At 43.0% G+C, this 24,952-nt stretch overlaps 1 protein-coding gene across 1 annotated transcript in view; it reads right to left on the reverse strand.

Annotated features, from left to right (window-relative positions):
- LOC135214633 (MAU2 chromatid cohesion factor homolog) overlaps positions 1 to 24,952 on the reverse strand; it is a 171,914-nt gene that overhangs the window by 72,238 nt on the left and 74,724 nt on the right. The window contains exon 2 of the mRNA XM_064248969.1: positions 574 to 753. Coding sequence (XP_064105039.1) covers positions 574 to 741 — 168 coding nt within the window. The 5' untranslated portion in view covers positions 742 to 753. The remainder of the gene's footprint in view (positions 1 to 573; positions 754 to 24,952) is intronic.

Below are 24,952 nucleotides of genomic sequence, written 5' to 3' on the forward strand. Positions count from 1 at the left end.
TGCTGAATCGAGAGTCAAAAATCAACAGAGTTGGATCAGCTAAGTTGAGAGTCAACATCCACTAAGTCGAATCAGCCGAGTCTCAAGTCGAAAAACAGAGTCGGGTCTGCAGTCGCGAGTTGAAGGAACATAAGACTGTGAGGAGTCAGACACACAGGACTGCAAGGGTGCGAGACTTCATTGACCAAAGCCTTTTCAGAGGTCGAGAGACCAAAGAATCACGTCATCGACACGATCTATTAGGTGACAAACCACTGGAATAGTTAACAACCTTGCCTAAAAGTTAAGCGTACATTGCAGCTTTCGTTCGCAAGCTAAATCTTATCTACAGAATGAAGGTTTGTATTTGTGGTTTGTATTTCAAGTCTTGAAAAACAATTCCAAAATGGGTTGCACTGGACTGCATTAACTTAAGGAACAGATTTCCCAGATAAAACAAAAAGATCTATCATATTAGTCCACAACAATTATTTGTATAAAGTCTCTTAAGGCTGTACCTAAAAATCAAAGCTTCAAATATGCTACATACTCTTGATTAACAATTTCACTGAAATGTCAAGGTTATCAACTTACAGCTGTCTGAAATATTAGGCGGCAATGCCAAAATATATTTTGCCTTGAGAGTTCTGTTGCCCTCATTAATACAACCTTGGCATTATTGGATCCACCAGTCTGTTCATACAATTTTGCGAGTTCACTTGCAGCTTCAAATCTCACATCATCAAATCCAGCTATGTTCATTGAAAGGTTCCACTGTAAGATACAAGAAAAAAAATCCATTTAAAATTATAAGATTTAATACACCTATAAAAATGATTTAACCTAAAAACTAATCCTATCAAAAGTGTCTACAACTTGAAAATGTTAGTATTTCACAGTCAACCAATTTTACACTAACTTTTTTGGACATTACTAAGAAAACATATGAAGTTATCAAAAACTCCCTAAACATTTGCCAATCTGCTTTTGTTCGATAAAATGATAAAATGTTTCTATACCAACAAAATATACAAAAAGGATGATAGCATATGCTGTACTGTATTTAGAAATAAAAAACAAATAAATTTGGTTGGGAAGTGAAGGGAAAACATTTGGAAAGAAGTATTTTCCAAGTTTTTTACACATTAGAGTCTTAACAGAATAAATATTCTTAAACAGTCCATAAATGAATAAATCTCCTAATACAGTAAATGCAATTATATTTACTATTCAAAAAGTACTGTAATGTTGCAGTAGCAGAGGAAGAATAAGTTGCAGCTTCCTGATTATTAAAACTGCAACTTAGTCCTGCCCTGCTACTGAAAGAAAACTATGAGAAAATGACAAGTTAAAGAGATATATGACAAACTTTCAAAGTAATTTGTATTTTTCTAACTATACAAACCTGAGGTCTTTCTCAGATTTCTGGGCACTTTCTTGAATAATGGGTATAAAGCAGCATCCTTCCAGAAAAAAGGCTAATTTGAATCTTGTATCAGGGACAATGGAAAGGCCATGTACAAACAATGGTATTGCATTGTCTGCCCCTCTTTCCCCTTGCCAGAGAGAGGGGAGGGTTCATTCTATACAATAACAGACTATAGAATGGTTATTCAGTTATAGAACACTTCCCTGCATTGGCGCCTGCTCCAGCTTTGTGACAGCTTGATAACCTACCCTCTGCTTGCATCAGAGGGTAAGGTTGAGGGAAGAGGGAGGGGAGGAGGACCAGTCACTCACTCACACTCTACTGCAACTGCACACCTAAAGTGAGATGTGGCCTGTCCTCTTTGAGGAGCCAGGTGAGCTACACAACTTGTTTAGAAGCCACCACAGCACCCAAGGAAAATGTGTCCACAGACTTGTGGGCAATATCCCAAAGGTAGAAGGTGAAAATAGTCTGGTGCGACCATACCCCTGTCTTCAGAAACAGAGGAACTGACACATTCTTCCTTAATGCAAGGGATGGACCAGTGCTCCTGAATTTACTTTGTGAGCTCTCGCCAGGAACATACTGGAGCCCTCCTCACCTGACGCAGAGTATGCCCACTGGATTGTCTCACAAAGCCAGAAAGATATAATGTTCCTGGATACCTCTCTCTTGGTAGAACCAGTGTTAATGAAGAGTCGTCGACACTCAACCCAGAGATGGTCAGTCCTCTTCAGTAGCACCATAGCACTCTATCATGACACAGTAGCATCTTGTCTGGATCATTACCAACAAAGTCCTCTAGAGAGGGGATTGTAAAGGACTCAAATCTGGTGTTAGGGATCGAAAGATTCTGAGTCTTTGCTATAAAACCCAGGACGAAGTCGAGCATAACCGATCCCCATCCTCTTGAGTGTTTCACATCGAAGGAAAGTTCGTGAAGTTTGCCTACTCTATTTGTTGATGCAAGAAAATGGTTTTGAGAGTCAGATCCCTGTCTGAACTCTTTCAAGGGCTCATATGGTGCATACAAACCCTTGGTCCTTTACATAAGGAATTACTTTCAGCATAGCTGGAATTATGGCCATTAAATTCTTGAACAAGGTGGTTAGACAGAAACCCACCTGCCCGGATGTAAACACTCCACTTTGCTTATGGCCGCCTTCCGATGAAGACGTATTTGTTCCTACTCGATATATAAACACTTGGTCCTTTACATAAGGAATTACTTTCAACGTAGCTGGAATTATGGCAGTTAAATTCTTTAGGGGGCCGGCCGGCTAATGCCATTTTTCAAGGACAGGACTTTGATATTCATACCACTTAATAAGGTGACTTGGGACATCTCTAAACTGCATATGATTTTCGCCTCTGACCTTCGGTTTTGTGACGCCAGGGCAATTTATCCCGAAAATGACAATTTGTCGAAAATTGCATTTTCTTAACTATACAAAAACCTGAGGTCCTTTAACAATAGGAAGGTAACTAGCGGCAGCTGGGACGGTCGTAAGCTTCGAACAAGGGAGAACGGTAGTTACTGCTTGTGCCGATCGTGCGCGCGCCCGCACGCCCCGAGAGGTGAAGAATCACTTTTGCTTTAGGCCCATGCAAAAAGTTTGCAGAGTGAGGGGTGGCATGAGGTGGGACTATATGTAAAGGACCTCAGGTTTGTATAGTTAGGAAAAATGTAATTTTCGACAAATTGTCATTTGTTCCGATACGTAATACAAACCCTCGGTCCTTTAACAATAGGAAGACTCACTTCTTGGTGGGAGGAATCTGAGTCTTTTTGGTGAACAGACTGGTGTTCGTCCAACCCTGGAGTGCCTCCCTGGTCGTAAGAGCAAGGGAGGGATCCAAACCTCTGTCCGATTGATCGGGGTGTGCACCGCAGGATCAATGGTCAGACCTCTGGGCCAAGTACTAAGAGAGAGGCAAGCGTATCTCTTCGTACCAGCAAGCAAGAACTTGTTCCTGTTTGCAAGAGACAATCATAAAATGATGGGTTTGTCTCAAATTGGCATCCACTTCCTCCCCCTTGTTGGAGGAAGTGGTGGATATTTACTCCTATCCCTACTGAAAGGGATAGGATGGTGCTCTATTGAGTAGCTCATGCATCTCGTCCTTACCCAGCAGGGTGACGACCGTGTCCCTCTACCAGAGGTAGAGGGAAGAAAAAGATGGGAAGAGGAGCCAGTCACACTCTCATTCACTCATCCATTCTTACGGTCACACCAGGACTCGATGCTGTTCAGGGCCTGCGAGGGTCTGGGTTAACTACACAACGTGTTGAGCAACCACCACGGTTCCCAAAGGAAAAAAGATCAAGGAACTATGGGCAAATATCCCGAAAGGTAGAAGGAGGTTTGTAAAATGCGGTCCCCCCCCGGTTGGACCAGGCGCCTGCTTCATTACCTGCGCCACGGAGAAGTTCTTGCGGAACGCGAGAGAATGATGAAGAGGCGTCCACACTCATCCTGGGTGTCGAGTTTCTTCAGACAGCTCCGTCGCGCCTTCACAGGACAAAGCAGCATAGCCTTCGTATCGGAGGCGGTGAAGTCCATTAGGGAGGGTATTGTGAAGGACTCGAACCAATCGTCAGTTACCGAAGGGTTCTGAGTCTTCGCTACGAAGATCGGTACGAAATCGAGCGTCACAAATCCCCATCCCTTTGTGCTTGACTTCTCAAGAGAAGTCATGCAGTTACCTAAGACGAAAAGAAGGGGATAGTCGTATGACCTATCCCTCTTCTCGACTTTGGTTATGTACAGTACTCATACTGACAGCTATTAAGACGAAGTAATGATTGCTCGGAACACCGAACTAAGTCCACAGCATAGTTCGTAACTGAACTCGGGCGCTCTGACAGCTGCCGACTGACTGGTTCGGAATCAGTAGAGGCAAAGTTGTCCAAGCATCCGGGTAAGTCACCTTCGCCCTTTAAAGAGTTATGCTGAGAGACCAAACAAATAAAATATTTGTTAGTCACCGATGCCGGACGGCGCGGCGATGATTCTCTTAATGCATAAGCTCAAAGGCGAAAGTCAATTGCCTTCAAAAGACCGAGGTCCCTGATGGCAAGAAAATCTCATAGACGTTGAATCTCAGCTTAAGGAGAAACAACACTATGTGACGTTGAAGACGAAGGTAGGCAATGAATGCAACCTACGTCTTCCAGCTGAATCGAGAGAAGGAAACTCAAGATTCTAAACCTGTGCTTACAAATGACTGAAAACGCTAACCGCCATTTCATTGCTGTCCGGTGTGCAGTGAAAGCGGGAGTTCTTCAGTAATGAAACACAGGGGAGAGGCCGCCTCCTGAAGAACTGCTTCTCATGGGCTGAACGTTTGGAAGTAGAGCTGGCAGGTGTGGGAGTAGGCGATGTCTTTCATACATCTGCTAATCCGGGGTGAACAAATGAACAATTGCACACCCCTCCGAATACAAGATATTTTGAGGACAAACTCAGATTCCGCAAAAATCATTCGCATTATCGAGATACGATGCAGCAAGAGAACTATTACAGAATTCTGTTTACCCGTGCGGTAAACAGAAAGATGGAGAGTCGAATAGATATCTCTGTTTAAAATTCTCGCAATACCGAAAGACGATGAATACTAGCGTCACAGCAGTAGATGGTCATTCATGTATGCGAGAATCCCCGTTAATCAGAGACTTAAGTCCGTGATTGTTGGGCAGAGATACGGTTGGTATTCAATCAAAGCAGGTGAGAAAGACATAACCAACCGTCCATCTCAAAGCGGCAGCTGGTACTGAAATGCCTCGGGCAATTCATATGCAGTAGCTGTCGCTGACTCGTCATCCTGAGTTGCCAAGTAATCCTTTCCACGAAGGAATGCGTTCGGCTAGAACCACCGAGCATAAAAAGATATGCTCGAGCAATTATATTTATGCGAAACGAATTTCGGTAAATATAAAAGCTTAAATGGTGTTGTTGTGAAACACCATAAGTATATAAAATTGAACTGGAAACTCCTGGGAGGTTGCAGGCAACCCGAGTTGCAGTTCAATTAGAATACTTTTCGTCTAAGTCGCAAATCCGTAGAATAACCAGGATATGCGCCTACCCCTCGGACCATTCAACTGCTTAGCAGAATCATGTCGCGAGGTTAATATACGTAGTATATTTGTAGGATTCTGAACAACGATCTCCATCCTAAATTCTTTCCTTCAAGAAAACAAAATAAGGATTGGAGATCGACCACCTTCGGTCTCTATCAAAGAGAGTGAAGAAGTCTTCCTCGAAGGAAAGCTTCAATGGGTGAACAGAATACTAAGACGATAGTTCAAGCCAAACTGGATATTCCCGTCCGTTCTTCTCTATTCCAGGTTGGTCGCCTATTGTGAGATAGTCTTCTTTCAGCAGCAGTCTTCTTCCTAATGCTAGAAATTCCAGGAATTCTTGAGCATAGGCGAGGTTCCCGATTATCGTGTAACATATCGGGGATTCTCGTCTCGCTCACTTTGGACCGTGGTCCTCGCCTAAGTGTTTGGAGATCGTAAGAAACTCTAACCTCTGAATGCCGCTAGAAATTCCGTAGAATTCTAAGCAGTCTGCGAAACCCCCACCGAATTTCGTCAAACGATATCGGCTGGTGGTCCTCTCGATTCCCGTAGAAATCGAGAATGGGGCAGGATCCCTCCTCACGACCGGGGCTTACGTCAGGTAGGACCCGAAGGTCCCCCCGGTCCCCCCCGGAGCGCAGTCCCCAACGTGGAATCCTACAGAGAAATCTCTGTAGGATCCCTCCCCTTTCCCTCGTAGCCGTAAGGAGAGAGGGAATGGGGGAGGAATTGGATACTCGCTCGCCTTCCCAGTGGAACTAGCAGTTGGAGAAGAGTAGGAGCAGCCATCGCCGCTCAGAGTCTGGGAAAACGTATCATCAGGAGAAAACGTTTTCCCGAGGAGGGTTACGAACTCTCACTGTAGGTAAGGGTCTGCCGCCACTGTGAACGTCGTCTGGGGTGGGGCTGATCGACACCTGCCAGGAGAGAGCCGATACCGTCCTCCGACTCATTCCAGTCCTCGTCGAGGTCGAAACCTCTCAGGAGGACCGAAGGAGTATTTAAATACGGTGTCCGAAGACACGTAGAAACGCCGCTGTCGCAGTAGAGGAGGTGGAAGTAGCTTGATCGACCGGCCAGAACTGAGAGAGCCTTCTTGTCCGGAGACGAGAGACTCTGGTTCAAGACAGAATCGGCAAGCTCCGATCGCGGCAAACCCACCGTCGGTTTGGGTTCCCTCTCGGGCCCCAAAACGACTCGAGCAGAGACATGGGCTCTGCTGGTGGGAGCGGCTATCCTTCCCCCAGGTCGTTGTGCTGACGAATCAGTGCAATAACCTGGGCAAAGTTACTCTGAATCTCGGAAGTTTACAGCGTCTTGAGGAGTAGGACCATCCAGTCCCTCCAACAAGAGCAGCTCCCAAGACCCTCCTCCTTCAGAAGAAGGACCATGCAACCGTATCCCTGACGGTTGGCCTCCAAGTCACTTGCGCGTAAACGGTCCTGGCTGGTCCTAAATAAACCCATACCTTTGGCAACGTGCGGACGTCGTTGACGGGATCGTGAGCGGCGCATCTCTCACGATCACTCCTATAAATACCTCGCTCTTCCTGGCGTATGCCGAGGAAAGTTGAAGGTATCGGAGGGAGACATAACTGAACGCTACCCAGGGACTGTACCCCCCTCCCCCCCCACCCTGACGGTCGCCTCCAAATCACTTGCGCGTGCGTCCTGGTTGGTCCCTAATACCATACGTGGCACTGTGCGGCGTCCGTGACGGGATCGTGAGCGGCGCACCTCTCACGGATTGCACTTCCTAGCTTACCCTCGCTCTTCCCGGTGTGAGCCGAGGAAGTTGAAAGGTGAGTTGGAGAGGGACAGACCTGACGCTCCCCGGCCCTCTTCGGGGCTGGCAGGGAACCAGGCTGTAAAGCGTGGGGGGCTGCAGGCCGATCACAACCCTCCGGTGGGGGAATCGATCTGTAGGCCTGGCCGTGCCGCTCACCAACTGTGGCGATGCGGCCTCGACTGTGAGCAACGTCGAACCCCGGGTCCCGTGGCGTCAAAGACGAGCTGCTGCTGGTCATCGTATTCCGCCCCGGTCCCTGTGGGAATCGGCGGTTCAGGGTGACCTCTGCATAAGCTCAACTTTTCGACGGTTGAGAACCGGTGAGCGTTCCTCTCGGGTCGACGTCAAACCGCTGGTACCATGAGCCGAGGGCTGGTACCGATGTCGTCGAGGGGTGGACCTTGGGGGTGGACCATCTTCCCAACCCAGCCTCAACCCGGTTGGCCGGTTCAGAGACCGTCACGTCCACCCGAGGTACCGGCTGGTCGCTGCGAGAGCGTACCTGGGCCGGGCCGCTGGTGCCACTGGCGAGAGTCACCTGAGTCGGCTTCCCTCGACAGTCTTCTGCTCCGTGCCTCGGTCATGGACGCTGAGCGAACTTCAGGGCCGTCTTAACTTTTGGCTGCACGGTCACCCGAAGGAGACCGTAACACATCGGAACTTTCTCCAGTTCTCGGCGGACGAGAAACCAGAGACCCGGTAAACCCGTGGCCTTTAGCATGCAGAGCTGCCAAGAACCCGAGGCCGAGGGTGGTACCAGCGGTAGCCAGCAACCACTTCTTGGTCCCCGTCTTTTCTTCTTTCTTCTCAGAAGGGGAGAGGGGCGGGGCCCCATTCCCGAAGGAACAGGGAGGACCAGCAAAGAAACCCCCGGAACCCCCCCGTCACACCCAGGGAGTTTGGTGACGAGCCCTTGTCGAAGTTTCCCACGAAGGAGTCTTTCTTAGGGGGGAAAAAACCCGGTTTAACCGCTGGTCCGCTGCTCCGGAGAGCCGGCCGCTGGCCTGGCCGAGATTCCAACCTGGAGCGGAGTTCTCCGCCAGCCTTGCTGCTCCGTTGCCGTGGTTTCTTGGCGTTCCGATGTGCGAACCTCTGGTGCCGCCGAAACTTTGGCTGCACGGTCCCCTCCCACGAGGGAGGCGCGTTTACAACTCGGGCTCTCCCTCGAAACGAGAGACCGCAGCCGGAGAACCTTGGCGCGTAGCGGCAATCGCCTGCCTAGCACCAAGGAGCGAGGTAAGTACCAGAGCTAACCGCTACTCCTGCTGGGTCCCCGTCTATCTCTTCCTTACGGAAAAAAAGGGGGCGAGACCGGGGCCCCCGCTCCCGAAGGAGCAGGAGGGACCAGCAAAGGAAGGACCCCCCCGTCCCACCGTCGTGGGACGGGCCCTTAGAAGTTTCCCCGAAGGAGACTTCGTTAGGGGGGGAGGGGGGAGGGCAGTCCTTTCTTCTTCTTGTTCGGCTTATGGGCCTTAGAAGTCGAAGGGGAAAAGAGGCCCAGCAGCAGACGAACGACCGAAGATGGACAACCGTTTCCTCTTCTTCGTCAGCTTCACGCAAGGACAGTCGTTCAGGTCCTCCATCCAGGATCCGGGAGTCGGCCTATTTGCCGAAGCAACACGGCCCAGACTCTGCACTTCGTCCGGAAGGACCTGGGCTGGGGAAGGGACCACACCATGGGTCCAGGCCCACCAGCATGGACAGGCTCAGGAACCAGGAGAGCCGACAGGAACAAGAACCAGCTCAGGAGCGGCAGGAGGAAAACAAGTCGGTCAGCGGTAAACAAAACATAAGGGACAGCCAAGCCAGTAGCGGGGAAACCCACATCAGCGACACAGGTTACGGCAGGCCCAGCCATCGCCTCGTAGAATCCATCGGCAGCCAGGCGGGTGAAAGCTGGTATATGGTCGGCCGGGTTCCAGGGGCGGAGCCTGCTGGAAACAGCGGAAGTCTGGGGCAAGGCCAACAACACGAAGAAAACACAGGGGGCGGCAGGCGGCCATACCCCCCTCCTCGGTAACGGCGGCGGGCATACCCCTCCTCGGTACGGTGGCGGCGGTACCGGCCCTAGAAGCGGCAGACGGCACGTCACCGGGGACAACGCATGGGGGAGTGGTTCGACCAAGCGGGGGAAGGACAGCAGCATAAAGCGGCCGTGAAGGTGGTGTTATTGGGGAGACCGCTCCAAGGTTTTCGACCGACCCCAGGAACCTCGCTAGGACGCTGCAAGCAGAATCGTGGATGCTATGGCACAGCCCTGCCAGCCGCAGTGGCCCATTAACCTGTCCTAAGGTCGTCTCCCCCTAAGCCCCGGATGTAGCACCACCTGCGGTAGGCACAGACAGATTAAGTAATGAGGGGTTCCCTCACGCACGGGGGGGAGACATTGCCCCACCCCGAACGGAAGGAAGGACCCCAAATAACAAAATACGAGGAAGCTGAGCGGGGGGGGCAGGGAAAGAAGACGAAGAAATCGGATACCAAGGGAGTCGCGGGAGAGCTTTCGACGACCTTCCCTGGCAGACCTTGCGACTTCCCCTACCCACCCGCACAAGCAGTGCAAAAGTAATATAGAAAATGAAACAAAGGATTACTGCACTTGCGATTCACTTCATAAGAACTTAAAGGGGAAAGGAAAGATCAATTCCGGGTAAGGAGCGGAAACTTGATTCCATAATAATATGATGCTATCATAATTATAAATGAAAAATGAAACAATACTGCCCACTTGCGATTTCACTTTACAGCCAATAAACTCGTTAAGGATTAATTCCCAGGGTCAAGATGGCGGAAAATTGATCCAAAAGTTTAAAATTTGGATGCAATTAATAAATGGAAAATTGAAAAGAAAACTGCAATTGCGAATCCACTTTTCATTGGCCATTCTATTTCATACAAAATAAGGAGCTCGTGCCGGAGCGCAATCAAGGCTCTCGGCAACGAACGCACAGGGCAAAAATTATAATGAAAAAGAGTACTTGAGTACCCATTTCTTTCCAATTACACACTTTTCCGCCAAAAATACATGACCTCGGCGGTCGCGAGTGCGCCCGCCCTCGGCCACCAGAGGCACACAATTAAATTCAATTTGCATATGAAAAGAGGCGGAAACAATCGACCGCCTCCTACTGGCGATTAGCTCCGCATGTTGATTCATTAAATTAAGTAATGAAAATGAAAAACAGATGTACTTGACAGTTCATTTTTGTTAAGATTCAAAACAAAACCATTAGTAGAAAACCACAATATTAAACAAAATGATGCATACCGACGCTGAAACGGGCAAGAGAGCTATGACGAACAGTCCTTCCACCCGCCCAGCTCCGAAACAAAGCAAAACAAAGTGATTCTTCACCTCTCGGGCGCGCCGGGTCGCCGCGCCCACGATCGGGACAACGCAGTTAACTACCGTTCTCCCCTTGTTCGAAGCTTAACGACCGTCCCCAAGCTGCCGCTAGTTACCTTCCTATTGTTAAAGGACCGAGGGTTTTGTATTACGTATCGGAACCCAAATAACCATTTTTTCAAAATTCTTATCCCTCCCTCCTTGATTTTAATTTAATTAAAATTTAAAACCTAGGAAATTGACTACCAGGAGTTCTTCAATATTAAATTATTCAAGGGAGGAGATAGAATTTGAAAAATGGTTCATTTTCGGGATAAAAATTGCCCTGGCGTCACAAAACCGAAGGTCAGAGATGCGAAAAATCATAAATGCAGTTTAGAGATGTCCCAAGTCACCTTCTTAAAGTGGTATGAAATATCAAAGTTACCTGTCCCCTTTTAAAAAAATGGCATTAGCCAGCACGGCCAGGCCCCCTAAAGAATTTAACTGCCATAATTCCAGGTACGTTGAAATAAATTCCTTATATGTAAAGGACCAAGTAGTTTTTTTATATATGAGGTAGGAACAAACTACGTCTTCATTCGGAAGACCGGGCCATAAGCCAAAGTGGAGGTTTGTTTTCACATCCGGGCAGGTGGGTTACTGCCGTAAACCACCTTGTTCAAGAATTTAAGTGGCCCAAATTATCCAGCTATGCTGAAAAGTAAATTCCTATGGTAAAGGACCAAGGGGTTTTTGTATACGTATGGGATCAATCTCAAATTTCCGTTTTTTTTCCAATCCTATCTCCTAACTAACTTCTCTAGCCGCATTCTTGACTTCTGAGGTACCCTTTGCACATTTCCCACTTCAGTCAGGGGATACTGCAGCGCATTGCTTATGAGGTACTCCCTAGCCCTATTGCATCCCATCATTGACTCAAGATTCATTATTTAGTGTTTGTCACTGTTTTCACACTCAGTTGGCTAGACCAAGCAGGAAATCTCCCCATTTATCCAGGCTTGGGACTGGCAGCGAGTTGGACTGGCTTGTTCCCCTCCCCCCCTGGCTGGGTCTTCACTCAATGGCGGCCGAAAGCAAAGTGGAGTGCAGACCAATGAGTGGGTGGAGCTTCCCTCCTACTGTTGGTAGTTAACAGCCTTGTCTGAAAGTTAGACGACCATTCCAACTATATGTCTGCAAGCCAAATCCTATGTAAAGAACGAAGGTTTGGACTTGTATAGGAACAAATATATTTCAAGCAAAAATCATAAAACAGAAAGCAAATGACAGTCAGGCAGAGAAGTTTTATTTGTAAGGTATTTTTACATTGCATGGAACCAGTGGTTATTCACTAACAGGACCAACGGCTTTACATGACTTCCGAACCACATTGAGAGTGAACTTCTATCACCAGAAATACAAGTCTCTTACCCTCAATGGAATGCCCGAGAATTGAACTCACAGCCACCAAGGTGGCAGGCCAAGACCATACCAAATCAACGCCCACTGGAAAAAGGCGGCTTAGGCAGGGAGGGAAACCAGTGGCAAGACATCTTCAACGCAAAGATCGGCGTTGAAAGTAAAAGTGGTAGTGCAAGGACTGACGGGTGCTAGGGGGCTGCCCCCTTACTGTCAATAGGTCAGAAAGTTAAACAGCTGTTCCTGCTCACATTCGCAAGCTAGGGTAAACAACCAAGTGGACTAACTGCGGCCACCTTAACCGTGTTCGGACCCACCTTCAGAAAAAATACTTTAACACGTCCTGACACCTGAGATGGGCACCAGTCACCTGAGTCAGTAAGGTTGTAGTTACGAACAGTCCTGAACCAAACGGAGATGGGGCATCAGTCAAGAGTTCTCAATGTCCTCGAGGTGTTTTGCTCCCAACAAGACCTATGACTCGTTGACTGGTTGCCCATCTCCGGTGTCGGGTGGGATGTGTTTGAAGTACTTTTTTCTGAAGGTGGGTCTGAACACGGTTAGGGTGGCCGCAGCTAGCCTACTCGGTTGTTTACCCTAAATCCTACGTAAAGCATGAAGCTTTGTATTTATGTAGGAACAAATTCAAGCTTATTTATCAATAAAAGTTCAAACAGCAAAGTTTGTTAGAGCCTTAAGAAAAGTCTGAACTTGACAGCAGCAAAGTGGAGTGCAGACCAAGCAGGTGGGGATTCCCCCACCTGGAATCCCCACCTTTCGACAGTTAAACTCCTACATAAAGAACGAAGGTTAGTACTAGTATTGGAAAAGATGTACATATAAGTATTGGTATTGTATTTTACTTTTATAATTAATAGCATCCTATGTCTGGTTATGTTGGGGGCATATGGACCTCAGGCCTTCAATTGTAAGTTAGAAGATTGCATCCCTATTATCTACACTATAAATTTTGTGGTTTAGATTAGGTTTTACCAGAGCTATGGTAAAAATTTGGCTACTGCTTGAAAGATTTGTTTTCATTTATATTTTTCATTGTTACTACTTATTTTGTCAATTAGCTAGGCTAAATTACAATTTTTCAAAAATTTGGGAGAGGCAAGAAACCTTCACCCTAGGTTTAGGTTTACTGGGTGAAAACAAAAGCTAGTTCAGGCTTGCACCCAAGTACCTATTTTAAATGGCTTTCCATGTCAATCTAAGTTAGGGGTAAAAAAAAAGTTTTTTTAAAAAAAAAAAAAAAAGTTTTTGTCAGGTTCGGTGGGGAGATGTGAAACCTAAGCTAGCTAGGTTATGCTACCTTATGCCCTGAGGTGAGTCAAGTTACTTTAGGAGATACCTTGGTATGCCTATAACTGTCTTTGCTAGATTTCCAGACTTTAACCATTTAGTACTACCTATTTTGGTAGTTGCTGGCTCTGACTGGTGCACTGGCTGTGCAAGTTTCTCATCTTCCCCGACACAGAAGTCCGCTTCTCCAAACGCCTTTCAAAACTGCTTGACAATAGGTATGCTTATTAGCCTACTATTATCTATAGGTATTTACAAGGTAACTATGTAGCTATCAGTAGGAAAAATATACTTAGTAACTTAAGTCCTACCTAATGCCTAAAAACCTGCAATACCTAGGTAATGGTGCATGCAACACTAGGGTAAACAACCGCAGACGATTCATCGTCATCGCGTGGCCAGGCCTTATTCACTCAATCTTCTAAACTTTTTTAATTGTAAGTAAAAATTTTTGAAAAGCGTCATGGGGTAGTGTGCACTGCGTTGGCCACCCTTTTCCTTAATTATACCCTCTGTTTAAATCCTTAAAATATGGTCCCTTAATTTCTAACTCTGGAGAAAATACTACTTACTTCAAAAGGAGAGTAGAGGTCTTGAGCTCCTGCTATCACCACCAACAACTCATGACTGATGACCATCTCCGGTGTCAGAACGTGTTAAAAGTACTTTTTCAGAGGTTGGCCAAATACTATGCGGTAGTCAGTGAGTTGGCCAGTCCAGTCGGTTGTTTACCCTAGGTACTAGGTAGCTAGTAGGCCTATGCTATGCTCGGTGTAGCCGACTGATAGGTTAGTGAAACGCTAGCTAACTTAATAATTAATTAACCCTTAAAGGCCAACTGGACGTATTTTACGTCGACATTTTTTGTCTCTCTGGGGTTGCCGACTGGACGTATTTTACGTCGACATACAAAAGTTTTTTTAAAAATTCGCGGAAAAATACTTTAAGGCCTACCAGCCGAAAACTCTTGAATCACGCGCCTTGGGGGATGCTGGGAGTTCACGGATCAAGGTGTTGTTTTGTTTACAATCGTTACGCAGGCGCGCAAGCGCGAATTTCTTTCTTGCCGCACTAAAAAGTATCTGTGACATCTCAAAAATTATTTCGTCACTTTGACATATTTTTTTTACCATTTTAAATTAGCCGTTACATGGACTATTATATGGAAAAATGAAAATGTGCATTTTATGTAGAATACAACCCAAAAAAAAAATACTCATGAGTGTAGCGTTTTTATCAGTTGAGATATTTTGATATAAATAACGATAAGTGCCAAAAATTTCAACCTTCGGTCAACTTTGACTCTACCGAAATGGTCGAAAAACAAAAACCCAATTGTAAGCTAAAACTCTTATATTTTAGTAATATTCAATCATTTAACTTAATTTTGCAACTAATTGGAAGTCTCTAGCACAATATTTCGATTTATGGTGAATTTTAGAAAAAACTTTTTCCTTACGTCCGCGCGGTACTCTTCCGAAAATAATCATACATGCGATTGTGTAATGTTCGCACCATTTTAAATTTAGCCGTTACATAAAGTTTATATATGAAAATGTGCGCAATTTCATGCACAATACAAACAACTAAAAACAACCCATGGTTGTAGCTTTTATCAATTTTGAAATATTTTCATATAAAAAATGATAAGTGACAAATTTTCAACCTTCGGTCAATTTTGACTCTACCGAAATGGTCGAAAAACGCAATTGTAAGCTAAAACGCTTATATTCTAGTATATTCAAGCATTTACCTTCATTTTGCAACAAATTGGAAGTCTCTAGCACAATATTTCGATTTATGGTGATTTATGAAAAAAATAACATTTTCTTTACGTCCACGCGGTAACTTCTTCCGATCATACGTTGCGATTGTGGTACTGTGCACCAGTTTAAATTAGCCGTTACATAAAGTTTTATATATGAAAATGTGCGCAATTTCATGTATAATACAACAAAAAATAGTTGAAGGTTGTAGCTTTTCTCATTTTCGAAATATTTGCATATAAATCACGATAAATAGAAAAAAAAACCACGTTCGGTCAAATTTGACTCTACCGAAATGGTCGAAAAAAACGCAATTGTAAGATAAAACTCTTACATTCTAGTAATATTCAGTCATTTATCTTCATTGTGAAACAAATTCGAAGTCTCTAGCACAATATTTAAATTTATGGTGAATTTTTTAAAAAAAAACTTTCCTTCCCTCCGCGCGCGGATTCTCCGCCACAAATCTCCGAAATGCGTCAGTCCCAATTCTCGAAATATTTGCTCCGTTTCATATTAGGCATTTCATAGAGTTTTATATATGAAAATGTGCGCAATTTCATGTAGAATAAAACGAAAAAATATTTTTTAAGAAAGTTGTAGCTTTTCTTATTTCCGAAATAAATTGCATATAAAAAAAATAAATACGCTATATAAAAAAAAATTCGACATTGGTTCGGTCAACTACTAACTGTCAGATATGGTCGAAAAACTGCATTTGTAAGCTAATATTCTTACTAGTATAGTAATATTCAATCATCCTCTGTCTTCATTTTGAAAGAAAGAAATTGGAAGTCTCTAGGACAATATTTAGATTTATGGATGAATTTTTGAAAAAAATATGTGTTTACGTCTCGCATACGAATTCATGCATTATTTTGTGATAATTTGTTTTCTCTGTGTTGCTTTTATCGTTTACAATTTTGTTATACCTATACCAAAATGATCGCAATTAGTGTACATACAACGGAAAAAAAAGTAACTGTTACCTTCAAACCGTTTTGCGCACAGCGCAATTTGAATACAATTATATATGAAATTTCGTTTTTGCGCTATCATATATCGCATTATTTATATAGATAATGATCATTTTTTCATTTCTGATGGTTGCATACTAAACTTCAGGCAATGACAAAAAAGGAGCCAAAAATGAACTCTTAATCTTCAAAACTAAGCGCGCTATGATTTTTTGAAAAAAATATTTTTTCCCGCTCGCTCGCTCACTCTGAAATGTCTCCGGCACACGGGAGACATTTTTTTTTTTACCGCTTCGGCGTTTAGAGGTTAATACTAGGCTAGCTAGAAGTAGTTATGGGCTATCTACCTACTAGCTATGCTACTTGATCTAAATATCTACAAGTAGGGTATACCTAGGGCTATAGGCTAACTGATTCACTTAAGGTAGATTCTCGGATGAGCCTTATTCTTACGAGACGTTTGTTTGGTGGCCGCTGATTGGCTGTTACCGGGAGGTAGGCAGCTCCCAGCCAATCAGCGCCGCCAAACTAACGTCTCGTAGGCATAGGGATCACCCAAGAATCTACCTTAAGTGAACCAGTTATAGCTAGCTACCTAGGTAGTACCTACCTAGTAGTAAGCTATCTACTAGCTAGGTAGTTGCTAGCTATTGGTAGCTAACCTAGCCTAGTAGAGAACCGAGTGCTAGTACGAACTTACAGCCTGTTCTAGGTGGTCCCTGGCCAGCTGGGTGTTGTGGGTGTACTGAGTCAGTAAATTTGCCAGCTGCAAGTGAGTCCTAGCTTCAACTTTGGGAGGAGGCCTCAGATTCAAGACTGCTTGCAAGCACTGCAGACAGCTCTTGATATTTGGTGGTTCCTGAGTCCGAAACCTTTCTGCCAATCCTAACAGTGAAAGATAATATGCATCCTGAGAATTTGCCACTGACAATGACGAGAGTTTTTTACACTTTACTTGACATCATGTTTTCTCTCGTCTCACAAACGATATTTGTTTACACTTTTCGGGATGTCCCCACCCCTCATTCCGGGACCCGTCCCCGGGGTATGTAGTAGTAGTACACCTAAAGGCTTCAGTCCACAGACTCCACACTCAACAACAGGAGGTAGTGAGGGCTTAACGTTCAGAGTGCTACTAGCTATATTCTCAATCTTTCCTCATCACTGTATTCCAGCAGTAAAATCAACTCTACACACTAGCTCCAACTGCTGGATGACAAATTTAGAAGAACAATTTTTCTTTTATCAGAGCCAAGACAGTTTTAAACCCATATTTCATAGACGTCATGTCCAGTTGTTTTTAGATTTTGTCAACTCTTTCCATCCCATTGTTACTTTTACTATTGGAAAAGAATGTAATGTTCTCATTATCTTTTTAAATATTCTTGGTCTCTCGTTCTAAGGGAAATTTTTGTGACAGGTATTTTCAGAAAGAATTTTTACCGGCCTTGTGTGTAACTATTTTAGGTCATTGTCCCCTTGTTGTTAAGGCTAATCGAGTCTTTTCCCTTTGCTCCAACTGGAATAACTTCCACCTGGAGGTTAAGTTTTTAAGAAACTTATTTTAAGAATAGTGGCTATCCCTGAACATGTTCAATAAAATCATAAACCCCTCGAGTAGGACTCCTTCCAGTGGTGAGGGGATAAATTAAAGGACCCTGGCTTCATGGAGGGAGTGTAATTGCACTCCCATATGTGCCCCGGGTCCTGAAGGAACATCCTACAACCCTTTCTCTACTTTTTCTTATTTCCTGAATCCTTCTGTCCAATCCTCTAAATTTTGACTCGGTTTTTTGGACTACTTTTGTCGACATTTGGAATGGACCTGACCAAGCTTTGACAGTCCCTAATTTTGATGGAGGGTGGGGTTAGATGGCATTCCTCCTCGCCCGTAAGAAACTGGAAGTACCTGACGTGTCCGCGAGGGGAACTTTTATGTTGAACTCTGCACTCAGTGCTGGGTCTGATATAGACGGACTGACGACCCCCAAGGCTAGGGTGTGGGGTGTATATCTGGGTTGGACTCCTAGGGTGCTATATCACCCTCTAATTGTGGCTTCATGGTGGGTATGGGGCCAATCTGATGAATGGTCATACCATAGTCAGATGGATTTTGCTGTAACCCCCCTCTGTTGATGACTCTCGCCTAATCAAGGATTCCGCATCTGGTTTTACTCGACCAAACACGGGACACAAGGGTTGTAATATGGTGGTGTAAATGAAAATCTACGACTTTGCATAACACATGAAACAGTTAGGCAAGGTAGATAGCATAAAATTACGAATTGTTAAAAGTCCCATCTCTTATGAGAGTTACATAACTTTTTGCCAAAGCTGAATATGCCTCTAAAGCTCTGGAAAACAAAATCTTAATGGTAAAAATGTTTTTTGGTTCAGTTTGCCATGCAAAGTGTTTAATATAAAACAATTTGGAAGAGAATGAGACAGACTATGTACCCAGCAAATCTGAGGTTAATAGCCAAAAACACCTGGCAAAGGATGACCCAAAATTGGTTTGGCATGTCGCAAACTACAAAAGGGCAAAGAAAACTTTTTAATCAGCATGCAAATATCTACAGAGGAAGATTGGTGCCATTCCAAAAGGTGATATTAAATGATATGGTAAAGGAATCTTGATCAAAGCAATTAATGATATTCAAATTAAGATGCTTTCAAAATTTCAATCAAATGAAGATGGTAATCTTTTAGATGTATCTCCTCATCGATCATTTAACATTGAACGGGGTATAGTTTATAGCAGAGATCTATCTGAGTTTGATGAGGAGGAAATATTAAATATGTGTCCTGCATATGTCATTAAAGTTAGAAAATTGAAAGGAACTCAGCATGCCATTGAACTGACTTTCACCTGCTCTTACTTACCGGAATTTATTGATATAGACCATTCTCGGGTTTGGATTAAGCCATTTAAATATCGACCAACCCAGTGTTATAAATGCTTTGAATATGGCCATGTATCAAACTCCCGCACAAAACCAGGAAAGTTTTTGCATGCTCCGGTGAATATGTATAGGACAACTGCAAGGCTGATAAATATTGTCTCCACTGTGCTGGCAATCATTCTCCTAATTGGAGGGGTTGTTCACAATAAATTTTCCAATAAGAAGTTGTTAACACTGCTCATAACTTTATTAGCATAGGAGAAGCCAGACGCTTGGTTCGACGGACTAACAAAACTGCTGGGTCCTCATTTGCTTCCACTGTTATGGGAAATAATGCATTCCATCAAACTGCTAAACAAAATAACATACATCTCAGGATATTTCAATTTCTTTGGTACGTAATGAACTTCCAACTAAAGTGGTACAAGCTGTGATTGATAAATCTCTCCCTGATCTGTAAGCAAATGCTGTCTCAGAGTTGAGCTCAACCGTTAAGCCCAAAAAAAGAATAAAATCTAAAGGAAATCTTTACAAATCTTATGACGGTTGTCAGTCACCCCCTAAGTCAAAGAAATGTAGAACATCATCTCCTATAGAATTTAAAACTCAAATTTCCAACAGATTCAATGCACTAGATGACCCTTTTAAGCCATTATCAACCTCACAACCATTAGAAAAGATGTCTCAGTCCTGCTCAAATTTAAGTACGACCGATCTCTCCCAATCCCCTAAATCATTCGCAGAAACAGCTACTTCTGAAGTAGAGGGAAAACATACTGACTCTTAAAATATAGTTAAACTTTAGATGAATCTAGTCTCAAACTGAACAAACAGAATGTGGAAGAAAAAATGTTCAAACTCCCCCTCTATCCAATAAAAATAAAAGTCTCCCCAGGCACCAGACTTAAGACTTTCAAATCCAAGAACATTCAGCTATATTACTTTGAGAATCCAGCAATTAATGACTTGGTTGGGCACAAGAATCACAGTTAAAATTTAAATTTAATATCTTGCAATGGAATTGCAAAGGCCTTAGGACTCGTTCTGAAGAGTTAAATTTATTATCGAACCATCATTAGCCAGATGTAGTTTGCCTTCAAGAAACTGAGTTAGGCACCTCATTATACAATCCAGGACTAAACTATAAAATGTATGTGATGAACTCCAGCGATGGTGATCGAGCTCATTGGGGCGTTGCAATTATTGTTAAAAAGTCTGTGCAACATACAAGTGTTCCTTTGAACACAAACCTACAAGCAGTCGCCATTCGAACAGCTTCGAAAGAGAGATTACTATTTGCCTCCCACCTAAGTCAGAGATTACTTTGAATGACATTCAGGCGCTAACTAAACTACCTCCTCCTTTCTTACTACTGGGATATTAATGCCCATAATAGTCTGTGGGGAGGTGATGCCTTGAATGCCGTAGATAGAACCATCGATGATTTTATCCTAAATAATGATCTTTCTCTTTAAAATGATGGTTCAATGGCGTTTTATGAAATATACACCAATGTCTTTTCAGCTATAGATTTAAGCATTTGTTCACCTGCAGTCCACTTGGACTTCAACTAGTTTGTAGATGAACTTTTGCACGGAAGTGATCACTTTCCATCATTTAAAGTATGCTAGAAACATACCTTCTGAATCTCCTATAAAGTGGGAGGAGAATGAAGCGGATCGGATAAAGTATGAAGGAAGCTTTCAATTACATCAGGAAGTAGTCATTTGAGTCACTCTTAATGCATATGATTACCGAACCTCAACTACATTGGATAAAGCTGAGAAATATATTCCAAAGACAAAGGGTAAACCAAGCAGGCCTGCAGTTCCCTGGTGGGACCAAACCTGTGGCAGACTGCAAAGAATAGTGAGAAAATGCTATATACAATTTAAGGCAAAACCCCCAGGAACAACTAAAACTACATACCAAAGATTACTATGGAAAAAGATTAAAAAGCTAAGTGGGAAATTTGTTCCATTACCCGCTCCTACTCTACAAAACATCAATGACCGTCCTTATTTCAAAACCAGTTGATGTGGCAGAAAAATTTGGTGAGCATTTTGCTAACATATCAAGTTCCAAAACTATATACCACAGTTCAATAAGATCCGAAATGTTAAGGTGTCAATTAGATTAAACTCTCAAAACAATGAATCATATAAAGCTAAGTTCTCACTAACGGAACTACGAGAAGCTCTCTCATCTTGTAAGTCAACAGCCCCCTGGTACAGACAACATAACATACAGATTAACATCTTCCGGAACATGCCAAAATATATCTCATGAAAATACTCAATAAGGTCTGGAAACGGGCATCATTCCCCCATCTTGGAAGATAGCCAAAGTAGTTCCAAGCATAAAGCCAAACAGATCCATATCAGGTCACTAGTTACAGGCCAATTTCACTAACGAACTGTGTCTGTGAATGGTTAAAAATCACTTAATATTTTAAAGGTGGCTCGGGATTCGAACAGGGGGGCTGATAAGAAAAGTTTACTGAAGTTGTATGATTCCTTATGTAAATCAAAACTGGACTATGGCTGTCAGGTTTATATTCATCGCCAGCAAGTCCAGGTTAAAAGAATTGGACATAGTTTCGTAATATGGGATTAAGGATATGTACAGGTGCTTCTAGTACATTCTCCTGTTTCGAGAGTTTATTTACATTGAATCTCATGAACTTCCCCCCCTTTAGATCTGCGAAGGAAAAGAGCTTGGATTGCGGTACACCATGCGACTCAAAAGCTCGCGAGAGAACCCTACACGAAAAATTTTAGAGGAGTGTGACTCTAGAAAGTTGGTAATAGATCTTCCAAAACTTTTCAAATAAGACGTTGGAATGTTTAAATGACATGGTAATTTAGCGCCAAAAAGGTGAAGAAGTAAAAAACCATCCTCTGTACCCCCATGGCTTATTCTCAAGATTTCCTTATGGGCTAAGAAAATAAACAAAAAGCAACAGTCTGAGGAAGAGATAAGAGCTCATTTTTTGGAGCATGACGGTAAACATGGGCAAGTGAAGATTTACACTGATGGATCAAAGTCTGATAGTGGAATTGGGTGTGCAGTTGTATACGAGACAAAATTGCCGGAGTCGGTTACCATATACACTGCAGAGTTGTCAGCTATAGTTAAAGCTTTAGAAATTTTTTATAACTCGAAAAAAAAAATGGTAATATATATAAACTCAAGAAGTGCATTAGATTCATTAAAGCAGCTGCATACAATTCATCCTCTGGTACAAAAGGCCCAGGAGTGGCTCTTTTGGATTTCATGTCGCAGGAAATCAGTATGTTTCTGTTGGATCCTAGCACATGTCGGAATTCGCGGGAATGAGGAGGCAGACAGATATGCAAAGGAAGCGGCTGTGAGTAATTTGTATCAGGTAACCAAAGTGCCACATATTGATATGAAGAGACCTATCAAGTCGTACATCCTGAGGAAGTGGCAAGCCAACAATATATAAGAAGATAAGGAAAAACACCTAGAAAAATGGCCTCTTTTCAAAAAGAGAGAACAGAATTGTTTAGGCGGACTTCGTATTGGTCACACTCGGATAACCCGTAAGGTTATATTAGAAAGTGGCAGTGCACCAGCGTGTGTTAGGTGTGATGCTACCTTATCAGTGGAGCACATCCTGGTGCATTGTGTAAATAACAGAGAACAGAGGCAGAGATTCCATCTTGATGGAAAATCTCTTGCCGATATTTTAGATGGTAGAGCAGATATTCCTGCACTAGTGAGATTTTTAAAATGTATTAAGATTTTTTTATGAAATTTAAGTAGCATGGTAAATTTTAACTAGTTAATTTTATTTTATATTTATTTTTTTTGCTCGTCGTCATTACTTTAAGTGCCTAATTGTTATTTAAAATTTCTATTTATTGTTTTTAACTAAGGTGTAAATGGTGTTGAATGAATGTATGCATGTCAGATAATTTGTAAATTGTAATTTAAACTATGGGATTTTTAAATTATGGTGTAAATAGTTTTGAGTGTGAGTGAATGTCTATGTTTTAGTTGCTATGTAACATAAGATGGTCTTAGTCTTAGTTGTTGTGTGTCATTCGATATTTTTAATTGCAGTTTTAATTGGTCATTTATATAAGAGATTTTAATTGATTCACGTATTCATTCATTTTTACTCCATTTCATTCAAGTATATAATACTACAGCACTGAATGACCTTTATAGGCCAGCAGCGCTTGGGCTATGTCCTAAATTTCATGATCAATCAATCAATAAAATCATAAAAGAATCTTTAGACAATATTTTCCAGGCAAAAACTGTAGTCTGCACCATTCCTAAAAAGATAATGTATGAACCAAACAAAAACTTCTTTGAGTTTTCTTCTGAGGATGGAAAAGAAAACCCACAAAATTACCGAGTATAACTTGTTTTCTTGTAAGTATTTACATAATATTTTACTCAACACGCGGAGTTACTTTTCAGGCCCTATCTGTGGCCCTTTCTCAAAAGAAGTGTAGGTTGTCAGACTGGTTCCTGGTTCCTATATTCCTAACCGCTCACTCCACACAGTTGTGGGCCCACTACACTGTTTATGAGGTGCAAAGCTTGTTCCCTTGCTTACTTTACTCATTATTTAGTTATCCTTACTTTATGTTACTTTAAAATGTTTATTTCAGTTCATGTCCATTACCCCTTTTCTGCAACAATAGTAACCCCGAAAAAATGACAGTGTTACTAATAGATAATAATACAATGTTTCTACTTTACTTTTTACCCAACCCCCTTTCATTTCTTTTTCTTTATAACTGAGGCAGAACCGTGCTACTTAGCTTTGTGACAACCATCGTTTTCCAGGTAAGAACATTCTTAATTTTGAGGGCTAGCCTTATATATTCTCCCAGTTTTCTGTTTGTTTGTTTGTATGGTGTTTTACGTTGCATGGAACGGGGCCCAGTTTTCTGTTAGGGGGTTTCAGTGTTCATATATTTATGTCCTGTTTTGTTTTATGTATTGATTTACACATGAATAAATGTTTGGTGGTGTCCTCCTCCACTCTATATATTTCACAGACCTCATCCTTAAATTTACACCGGAAGTTAGCCTTTAAGTTCAGCATATTTAGTTTGGCTTTCATTATGATACACGTGTAGGTACTTTGTTTCCAGTTCCCTTATGTACTTGTTTTCTTCGAAGTTATCTATGAACCTCAGCTTCTTCATCTCTTTCCTTTTTTCTCTTGAAGTCCTATTTTAGTGCTTTTTTGGCATATTCTCTTACTCCATTAATTTTATATTATATTTGGTACATCTGTTCACCACGCTTTTTGTCCAACATTGCCCATAGAGGCTCTTAATTGATCTGCTGCTGTTTCTTTGATTGACCTTTTCTCCTCCGAATTTATGATGTTGTGGAAAAGCAATATTTTGTGAGGTCTCGACAAAGAGGCAGGTAAAGCAGTACTAACTTTATTACGGGTAAACAGGCTTATAAACAAAGCTGCAGACGGATAAATAGTACCCGACCTACACTAAGAGAAATTGTTATCTTGTGTAATAATCCTGAGTTATTATATAAGACTCATTTGCAGTTTTATTTATTTATTTTTTACAGACTGCTAAGGCAGTCGAGGATCACCGAATCGACGATGGCAACGAAATGACCGATGTCTCCTGGCCCCCAACAGGTGGACCCGTCCTCCCTCGACAAAGAAGGTGTGAGGGTGTGAACAAAGAGGTAGGTAGACGTGTACTGACTTTATTACAGGTAAGGGAAATTCACATATACAACATGCGGGCGGAAGTGTAGTGTCCGACCCACGAGAATAATGCTAAGGCCACACCTTCACGTATCAATGCGACGCACGCCCCAGCATGAGCGGAAATTGGTAGTTGGCAACAGCTTACATCAGTAAACCGTAAATGTAACGTAAAACATTTGTAAATTCGTATGATGTACGGTGATGTGGTCTCCGGGCTCTAAGCTCCACCCACTAGGG

Source organism: Macrobrachium nipponense, chromosome 46 (genome assembly GCF_015104395.2).
Source record: "Macrobrachium nipponense isolate FS-2020 chromosome 46, ASM1510439v2, whole genome shotgun sequence".
In the NCBI taxonomy this organism is placed as follows: Eukaryota; Metazoa; Arthropoda; class Malacostraca; order Decapoda; family Palaemonidae; genus Macrobrachium; species Macrobrachium nipponense.